Source organism: Beta vulgaris, chromosome 3 (genome assembly GCF_026745355.1).
Source record: "Beta vulgaris subsp. vulgaris cultivar EL10 chromosome 3, EL10.2, whole genome shotgun sequence".
Taxonomy (NCBI): Eukaryota; Viridiplantae; Streptophyta; class Magnoliopsida; order Caryophyllales; family Amaranthaceae; genus Beta; species Beta vulgaris.
The window spans coordinates 10,242,545-10,252,507 of NC_079204.1; the positions used below are offsets into that span (position 1 = coordinate 10,242,545).

The window sequence follows — 9,963 nt, forward strand, 5'->3', positions numbered from 1 at the left end:
TTCTTTGGGGCACATTTGCCGAGACACTAATTTGAACCTTAATATCTCTAATTTTCAATAAGCAAAATTACAAAAAGTTGATATTTGGATAACACACATTGAGACGAATCCAACAAGATCTCACATGACTATATTTTTCCTTAATTACAAATTACAAGAGCTAGTCAAAGTCATGTATGTAAGTAGTGTCAAAAGTCACGAGTAAACTAATAAAAATCGAAGGGAGTACTTAATAGGTTGCATATAGATCCGCCAATCTTATGTCTCGCTCCACCAAAAAGGGTATAATCATTACATAAATTCGTGTTCTTATAAGACGGTGGTTACACCATATGCAATGTAACCCTCTTACAACCCAAAATAGAGGACTTTTATTAGTTTAATTAGTTTAATTAGTTTAACAATCGAAAGATAAGAAAAAAGCTCTAGGAGACCCTTCTCACAAGAGAAATTGCTAAATTAGTTGAAATTATAGGTTACACTTCATAGGATATACATTGGTCATATAGAATATTTTATGAGACAACATTAGTTACATATAGATACATGAATTACATAATTAAGAGAAGAATCCTAAGGAATCATAGCCTCTCACAGGCCAAACCCAGTCCAAGACATTAATATGGCAAGAAAACATGTAGTAGAAGTACATATATTATGTAGATGTACTTCAAAGGTCACCAACCGTACTACTCCAACATATCTGGCCTGATAAATCAGTATGAACCAACAGTCTTATGTTGGGTGAAAGTCTCAACTTTCAAGAGCTTACTTGGTAATTAAGAATATTTCTCAAAGGCAAAAGGTATTTGTAAATCAAAACCAGCAATTAAAAAATTAAACAAGGCAACTAACTATTTGGTGAATTTTACCACACAGCACTGAAATATTAAGCAAACATGGACCATCAGCCTTGGTTAGCACCACAGCAAACAGTTCTTAACAATTTATTTCTTTCCAACTCCAATAGAAATGCAATTATATCATCATCTAAATTAATATTTCAAACTAATTAATTAATTTGCTATACAAAATAGCAAAGAAATTTTCTACGAAATTTTGTTAAATTAGCCCAATCACTTGCATATAGCAATTCACATTTTTCCGATCACGGGTTGCATGAAGTATAGCAAATTAAGTAACACAAAGTCACTAACTAAACAAATGAGATCGACTTAGTGGTCATGATTGAGAATTAAGTATCACCAAGCTCTTGTTAGAAGGTTATACTCAACGGCGGAAATATGTGAAACTAAGAAGGGAAATTTTGCCACAAGTAATCCTATCGGTATGATATAGAGCTAAAAGTACAAACACTAAACATTCAATAGCATATCAAACAACACATGATTTTCTCATAATTCCCAACTTTATACCAATTTGAGATATATAATTATGGACTTATGATTAGCAAAACCTTTAAATGTGACAAGGTACAAGGGGGAACACATACAACTGTTGCAGTTAGCTTCACAGTTACGCTTCTGAATAAAAGCTTAAACAAATAAGAGCATAATGTTTCTAACAAGGGCTTAACATATATCCAAAAAAAAAAAAGAATTACTTGATCTTAAAGTACAGAAAGTGAGGTGGTTTATAGAGGATTCTGAGTCCAATGAGTGCCTTAAAAGCGCAGTCCTTGCCATGCCAACTTTGGTTCTATCACTGTACTACATTAACTATAAATAGACCTTCAAGTTTATGGAATATCCATCACAACAAGCCTGCCTAGCCAACAACAATTCTCTTCCCTTTGAAATATCAAATGGCTGCTCAAGGAACCCAAACACTCTTCCTGTCAGCCTTAATTTTTCTTTCTATTGCAGTTTTCAGCTCTCAAGCTGCACTCGATGCTCATTATTATGATCAAACATGTCCTCAGGCAGAGTATATTATAGCACAGACAATTCGTAATGCTTCTATATATGATCCCAAAGTGCCCGCTCGCCTCCTTCGCATGTTCTTCCATGACTGCTTCATCAGGGTAAGAACCTCCACCCCCATCCCCACAAAAAAAGAGAGAAAAGAATGCATGCACGACTTCTTTAGTGTTCATAAAAGTATACAACCAACACCACCCAGTAGAATCACTATTATTTGAAAACTCATATCTAAACTTGTTATAGCTGTGAATCGAATTTATTTAGGGCGGAAAAAGATGTGCAAGGCGGCCCATAAGTTGACAGCCTTACCAATATTAATTCTAACTAGTCCAGACTGACTGAAATTCTTTTATATACTTTAACTAATGTATTGAATCATTTTAGGGATGTGATGCATCAATTTTACTAGACTCTACACCCGGGAACAAAGCAGAGAAGGATGGACCTCCTAACATCTCGGTTCGAGCATTTTACGTCATTGAGGATGCAAAGGCTAAGCTCGAGAAGGCATGTCCACACACAGTTTCATGTGCAGACATAATCGCCATGGCTGCCAGGGATGTTGTCACTATGGTAAGCTCTTGTCCTTCACATTATCTCTCTCTTTCACTCTTTTCCTATGATAGTACTCCATGGATTATTATTAATCCACTGTTTACACTGTTGCTACCTAAATTTCAGACTGGAGGACCATTCTGGAACGTGCTCAAAGGAAGAAAAGATGGAAGGGTGTCAAAAGCTACTGATACTACAAACCTTCCACCCGCATTCTTGAATGCGACTCGACTAATTCAGACCTTTGCTAAAAGAGGTTTGGGGATTAAAGATTTGGTCGCGCTATCTGGTGGCCACACTCTAGGCTTCTCACATTGTTCTTCTTTTGTGGCTCGCATTCATAATTTTAGCACAGTACACTATACTGATCCTAGCATGAACTCCGAATTTGCCAGCATGCTTAGGCAAAAGTGTCCAAGATCAAACAATAACGGAGACGCAGGGCAGTTCTTAGATTCAACCGCATCACAATTTGATAATATCTACTACAAACAGATCATCGCCAGAAAGGGTGTTTTCGGAACAGACCAAGTCATGTATGATGATCCAAGGACCAGATGGATGATTGAGGCATTCGCCAATAACCAAAACTTATTCTTCAAAGAGTTTGCAGCTTCAATGATAAAGCTTGGAAACGTAGGAGTTAAAGAAGTAGGAGAAGTGCGGCTGAGCTGCGGAAGAGTGAACTAAGTACAGACACAGGCATGATGTGCATATATACAAGAGAGAAACTGAGAAGAGAGAGAAAGTAACCCATTGCTTGTATCTTTAGAGATGTAATAATGTGAGTTTTATTTTGTAAACTCTGACTAATATTAATGCAAAATTTATTATTTTCATATACTCAGCAAAATTTCTCAAGTTGGGAAAAACTGAAATAAGGTATGGTCCTTAAACTCAATGCACAGTCAAGTCAGCCAATGAAGTCATGTAGCAACTCAGAAAAAATAAGAAAAAACGATCCAGTTCTGTGGAGGACTAGAAAGCAACTGAATCAAAGAGATGCAAAGTAATTTAGTATCCATCAAATATACCATCTCTATAGAAGGAAAACCAAAATTAAGGTTGCAATATTACATATTTTAGTTATCTAGCAGGCAGTCAGGGGAAACTCAAGTTTGTAGGGAAATTCTGAAAAAAATTTGGTCCTTAAACTCATATGCATGGTCAAGTTGCAAAAGTAGTCACGCTGCAGCTCAGAAAAACAAGAAAAAAAGATCCAGTAATGTGGAGGATGAGAAAGCAACTTAATCGAAGAGATGCAATGTCATTTAGTATCTATCAATCAAACCATCTCTATAGAAGGAAAACCAAAATTAAGGTTGCAACATTACATATTTTAGTTATCTTAGCAGGCAGCCAGGGGAAGCTCAGATGCTCCGATATATCCTTAGTCCCTGTCATATAACCTAGTCGTGCCTAACATGCCAATACTTGCTCAGTGTCGCTCAGAATATCCTATGGATCATCAGCTCAAATTCATTTTCCAAGAAACATGTACCTATTAGCATCTCAAGGCTCTAAGTTCTGTTCTTCATCTGGAATGGAGGCAAGGCTTTCTGTTCTACACTTTGATTATAATGGACTAAATTAAAATGGCTCATTAATTGATTGTGCTTCATGCTTACTGTGAAACAGCCGTTCCATATTGGATCAAAGGTCAACCAGAACATCCAACCCTCCACCCCCAACCCTACCATGACCCTCTTTAAGCGTACTGCCGGTAATGTTAATGTTGGCTGAAACTGCTTGTATTAAAATATATTGCGTCCAATTCAGCCTTTTGCCACATTCTCCACTACATAAATCTTTATATGTGATCTACTCATCTTTCATCTATGCGAACAACTTGAAACAAATCCATAATAACGTCTCATCAGACATCAGCATAGCCAACCACCATCCTGCATAGGGCAGCAAGCATTGCATAGAAGGTAAACTACCTCAAAAATCTTAAGTAAAACTGTGTTAGCTGTTGCAGGATCTTTCTCCAATCCTCATTCATTTTCTTTTGTGTGCTTTATACTACTTCTAGAGAATAGAGATAATGGTCATGTTCTATCAACCCTTAGCAATTCAAGACAGTGCAATTCAGTTCAAAACTCCTTTGTAACAGCTTTGTCATTCTTTTTCTCTCTTCATCATGAAATTTAATTGGGGCTATCATGGAAATCATAATCTACTACTATACAGTCTATGCTGTTATTTTGGGAAAAGTTCCTTTCTTACAACTGCTATGAATCCATTTTAGGGGGAAGGGTAATTTCGATATTATCTTCATTAGTTAGCTTGGGAAATAAGCTAGGTAGTTGTGCTAAGGAAATTACTCAATATATAGGGTTAATTAGAGAGAGAAACGCCCGCTGAATATTGATAAGAAAATTGGGTGAGGTCTTAGTAGTTCAATGGGAGAGAACAAGCCTCTCGAAAGCTTTTAATCATCTTTTATGTTGCTGTAATTTCAGTTAATGAATCAAATCTTCTATTTCTTCCTTAATTTTTGCTATTAATGGTGTCCCAGCAATGTTAATTCATAGCAACAATACCTCAAATAGGTACATGTGACGATTTAAATTTATACCTAACTTTTCACTTGCTAAAACTTCTGAAGATCAGAGTAGTCAGTAATGAAGAAATTTCCCGATTGAGGTTAAATAAAAGCCTCAAAATAGGGAAGCACAGATGTTTGATACCAAAGTAAGGAAAGAGAATAGGGCTTAAAAGATTATAGTTGGGATCTTCAACTACAGTGGTGCTTTTTATTCTTTATGTTACTCAATATAGGAAACTTTGAACTTATTTGTATTTTGCTTCAAATCACAATATAAAGAGGTCTTTCCATCCAAAATGAGCACTAATGAGTAATGTCCACCAAAATTCACGATCAATAATTCAAGTTGAATTAATGTACATCACCATATACATTGTAGATTATATTTATGTAACGGTAACCAGAAGGCCATTGATAGCATTGGCATTGTGTGATTGTAATTATAATATTAATAGTAGTGCTTAGCTAATTCAAGCAAAAACTACATCTGAACGGAAAACATACTTGACCCCTTTGGTGACATTCCGAGCTTCATGCAACATACACTTGTCTCCATGGATATGGACGAGTGCCATCCCCTCTACAGGAGCCACCTACATATTAAATCCTTTGATTGTTCATATTACAGTAGATAGGCACAATAGTAAGATATATTTTTATATGAGAAAACCAATACAGTCAATTAAAAGTGGAAAGGAGAACACACCTCAGCCACCACACTATTTCTTGAACCATAGAAGACTGTTTCACCTCCAACTAGGGGCTCTGTGTTACCAAGGCTTTTCAGATCAGTTTTTCCTTTGGATTGAGGACTGCCACTTAAATATATTAGCAGTGTATAATGGGTGAGCTTTCCATCACCAAGATCAACACTTTCATCAATGTGACGCCCAAAATGCTGACCAACCTTGTACCTGAGAATGCAAGAGACGAGCTTCATTTCAGTATAGCATCCATCTATGAGTTATTCCAACAATTTGTTACAAAAGTTCCAGTATCATAAATAGCTATGGTTATACCATCGGCCCCAATTACCTTATCAGAGCTACAACTGAAATCTCTTTGAGCAACATTAGTTTCTTATTCGTGGGTCAATGATGTCTTAACAGATAAGCCATTAATTCTATAAATCCATAGTGATGAACATCCAAAATTGTTTATCAGTCACAGTTCATCTAAGATTTAATTAGTTGGGAATCAAGACAAATAAAGTAGAAAACAGTTCATAATCATCTTAATTAGTTAGGAATCAAGACAAATAAAGTAGAAAACAGATCATAATCATCTTGAGGGCGTATTGAATTACTTAAATTTGAAACTTTGTCTTCTTCTTTTCTTTTCTTTTTTTTTTTTTGGGGGGGGGGGGGTACGCCAATAAATAAAAGGCTTATAGAGTATTATCCAGCAAGGTTTTTCAATCTTGATTGATAAGCAGAACCCAAAATGTTCATCAAACGACCATAAAACAAACCTGTAGAATCTGATATTTGGATTAAGCCCAACTGCAACTCTCCCTCGTATTTTGATATCTTCAAATAATTTGTCAAGTCCTGACTCCCAAATTATCTCAGCAAGATTAGGATCATTCACAGAGGTTCGATCATTGTCTCTAAAAGCTTCACCTTTAGCTGGCCCAAGACTCCCTTGGTGCGTGAAACCAAGTGACTCAGCAGATTTGATAAAAGCCTTCGACTCAGAAGACGTGAAGAAATTTGGAACCTGAATATCTTAAACAAGATTGAAATTCAGATCTAATCAATGTCTAAGTTTCACCCTCCAGAGACTCCAGACAGAATGCAACAATATTTAATATACGCACAAATGACGAGGTCAATCATCAAGACGTATGTAAACTTGTAAATCATGAAAAGTAACACACTACTATAAGTCTAAAATCACCCATCATAGAAATTAATTTGGCTATATGGCTAATGCACCTTAGAACTGCAGGATATGCATAAACAACAGTCAGATGGACCAAGATGTAATGAAGTGCAATATTGTTTGCCAGTTGCTAGTGATTACTCGGACTTAGCTACTAATATCAAACATTTGACATAGATGCTGACCCTAGTTTCATACCATCCTCAATCCCTCACCCTAAGGCCGAAACCATGTTTTTCGCCTCTTTTAAAATGTTTAAGGGTCTATGCGCATCACCTAATGGAGAAGCTATATATGATCATAATTCATAACCCAGAAAGACTACTTCTTTGACATTCAACATAATCCCCTCTTATCACAAATTCACAATACAGCTAACATGTAATAATTCTACTCAAATCTTTTTCACCCACCAAAAAAGGAATCCCCCATATTCAAAAAAAACTGAATTTGCTAAAAAGAAACTTCTCAAAGCTTAACCCACTAAAACCCCTGAAAATGCAACCTAGAAAAAACACTAATTGCACCCATAAACATTCATTCCCAATTTTGGATCATCCATTCACATAAACATATAGCACAAATTTCCACGTACTAGAATATATACTCATCAAAATTTCAAGTTAACAAAAAAAAAACTACAAAAATAAAATTAAAACACAAAATTTTAGAAGGAAGAAAGATTATTACAGTGATGAGATCGTTTCCTTTGAGATAATTGAGTTGAAGTTTGTGCTTAGGTTTGATAGCTGGAAATTCCATCCTCTCTTCCCTCGTCTTCCTCGTTTCCACTTTGGTTTCCCCCACTTTCTCTCTCCTCTTTTTCTACCTTCTGGATTGGATTGCCATGTCCAATCCTCTAATCTGCCTTCACAATTTGGACCGTCAAGAAAAAAAAATAAGCCCAATTGATAACTTGAGTATCGACTAACCCAAAGTTCCAAGTTCCAACCAAAAGTTTCATCTGGAGAAAATTGGTTTGGGCTTCTGCTATGATATGGTATTCGTCCTTTTATTTTTTTTTAAAAGGGATTTTATGGAAAAGTGTGTTATATGCTAGTCCTAGAAGTGATTAATATAGGCCCGGCCCGGCCCAAAAATGGGCAGGTTTTTGGTACAAAATTTTGGCCCGTAGTTCGGGACATGTCCGGCCCGATTTTTGGGTAAAAAAGGGCCACAGGCAACGCGAATATGGAAAAATAAGCTAAATTTTGATCTGGTCCGAAAAGCCTACTTGGCCCTTTTTGAATTAGTGGATTTTGACGCGAAAATTCCGGTCCAAAACAGGCCACTTTATTTTTGTCAAAACTCGACCCTGCCTGGCTCTTGATCACCTCTAGCTAGTCCTTGTTATACGTGGTAAATGGGTTGTTTAAGTTTGGTTTTGGTCGGATTTTGGATTAAGATGGGTCTATTTTATGTCAAGACAATATTTAAATTAAAAAATATATCTTAAGCCAAAACTTCCTCTGCATCAAATATAAGCCATTTCAACTAAAAAAATTTGCCTCAAAATATAAGGCATTCTATTATATCAATAAAAAATCAAATGCCACTTTATACTAATAAGATATAATCATAGGTTGTTTTATGTTATATATACAATATTTAAAGTCATTTCTTATAACCTATGTAAATCTACATAAAACTCGCTAAATTCTTAATATGTGTAAAGGTGGTTTAGATGCCTTATAATTTGAAAGAAAGGGAGAAACAAATATTCCCTCCGTTTTCTTTCAATTGTTACGTTTACAACTTTCACGCATGCCAATGCAAAATTTTGAAGAGTAATATCTATAGTTTTGTATTTGCAATAATTATAAAAATACATATTAAGACGAATCTAACAAGATTTTACATGATTATATTTTTATTCTCATATAAATCACAAAAGATGGTTAAAGTGAAATTTGTAAATGCGGTAAAATGTCAAAGTGTAACAATTAAAAAAAAGAAGGTAGTAGGAGATAATATTAAAGTAGATAATAGAGTATTGAAAAAAACAAGAAATTAAAGTTTGGTTCGCTAAAATAGTTGACGGGATGGTTCGGTTTTATTCGAGGCGTTTCATACAAGCCAGGTAAAACTAAGAACTTTAGGTATGTCTGATTGTAGTTTAATCCCCCATGTCAATTCCTCTTACGTTTTTTTAGTCTCGTGTAGGTTAATTAGGCTGAGACAGTTTTGCCAGGTCTAGTCCTTACCTAATACTTATGGATGATTAACAGGTTAAGTTCATTTCTGCTCATGTCGATAATAAATGGATTTAAAAAATTCATCTAGGATCTAACTCATATACTCCCTACGTTTACGATTAATATATTGTTACGCTTCACTTAGGGAGAAAATTAAGGAAATTTTGCAAAAATACATAAATGAACTACAACTAAATAATATTTGGTTTTGAAAAATGTAAAAAAGAACTATCAATTAGAGGAAAGAGAAAAGTATGAGGTAGAAAAGATTTTTCGATGGATACAATGGGTGATGGGGTGTATGAGATACACAAGTGTATCAAGTTAAGGTGATAGATTACCATATAAGGAAAAGTGAAAGTGTAACAATTAAATAGAAATGAAAAAAAAACAGATGGAGTACTTATTTTAGAATATTTTGACCTATATATAACTTTTTTAATAAACGTGTTGGAATATCTATTTAGAATATAATTTTACAGCTTGATTAAACAAAATTTGTCTTCTAAAATTATTGCCTTACTTAACTACATCAAAACAAATTAGTATCACGACAATATTCATTAAGAAAACCTAATTGTTATAACATTATTTCTGACGGGTGTTTCAAAGATTGTCTTATAATAAGAAATATATCATAAATTCATAATAATGTTAACATTAGCTATCACATAATTGTACCTAATCATTATATTCAAAAATATATTTTAATAAATAGAGTTATATGGACAAAAAAAATACATATCTATACAATTTTGTTACTTTTATAGTCAATTATTAATACGAGCGCGCTAACGGACGTCCCAGGACGTTAGATTAAAACTATTAGTTTGTATATAATTATGTAATTAATTTTTTTTTTTTTTTTTTGACGGATGTAATTAATTATTATTAA

At 34.6% G+C, this 9,963-nt stretch overlaps 2 protein-coding genes across 5 annotated transcripts; one reads left to right on the forward strand and one right to left on the reverse strand.

Annotated features, from left to right (window-relative positions):
• Positions 1-412: 412 nt before the first annotated feature.
• Positions 413-7,841, reverse strand: LOC104906402 (hypothetical protein). Of its 3 annotated transcripts, none has more exons than XM_048641025.2 (5): positions 7,564-7,841; positions 6,461-6,708; positions 5,696-5,903; positions 5,494-5,582; positions 413-708 (listed from the first exon to the last, which is right to left on the reverse strand). In XM_048641025.2, the coding sequence occupies exons 1-5, from the start codon at positions 7,633-7,635 to the stop codon at positions 690-692; spliced, it is 636 nt and encodes a 211-aa protein (XP_048496982.1). In that variant the 5' UTR covers positions 7,636-7,841; the 3' UTR covers positions 413-689. The 3 variants fall into 3 exon arrangements, with proteins under 3 accessions (XP_048496982.1, XP_048496980.1, XP_010693445.2); XM_048641023.2 differs by lacking the exon at positions 413-708 and adding an exon at positions 3,300-4,342; XM_010695143.4 differs by lacking the exon at positions 413-708 and having other exon boundaries at positions 5,287-5,582; positions 7,564-7,838.
• Positions 1,581-3,281, forward strand: LOC104906405 (peroxidase 66). 2 transcript variants are annotated; one of them, XM_010695145.4, is made up of 3 exons: positions 1,586-1,984; positions 2,268-2,456; positions 2,565-3,281. In XM_010695145.4, the coding sequence occupies exons 1-3, from the start codon at positions 1,766-1,768 to the stop codon at positions 3,126-3,128; spliced, it is 972 nt and encodes a 323-aa protein (XP_010693447.2). In that variant the 5' UTR covers positions 1,586-1,765; the 3' UTR covers positions 3,129-3,281. The 2 variants fall into 2 exon arrangements, with proteins under 2 accessions (XP_048496973.1, XP_010693447.2); XM_048641016.2 differs by having other exon boundaries at positions 1,581-1,984; positions 2,268-3,281.
• Positions 7,842-9,963: the final 2,122 nt, after the last annotated feature.

Excerpts from the sequence above, each read along its gene's own strand:
- LOC104906405 (XM_048641016.2), top strand. The coding sequence starts at position 1,766 with ATGGCTGCTCAAGGAACCCAAACACTCTTCCTGTCAGCCTTAATTTTT. Across the intron at positions 1,985-2,267 it reads TCCATGACTGCTTCATCAGG|GGATGTGATGCATCAATTTT; the intron begins GTAAGAACCTCC and ends GAATCATTTTAG.
- LOC104906402 (XM_010695143.4), bottom strand. The coding sequence starts at position 7,635 with ATGGAATTTCCAGCTATCAAACCTAAGCACAAACTTCAACTCAATTAT. Across the intron at positions 6,709-7,563 it reads AAGGAAACGATCTCATCACT|GTTCCAAATTTCTTCACGTC; the intron begins GTAATAATCTTT and ends TAAGATATTCAG. Across the intron at positions 5,904-6,460 it reads CCAAATATCAGATTCTACAG|GTACAAGGTTGGTCAGCATT; the intron begins GTTTGTTTTATG and ends TTGCATTCTCAG.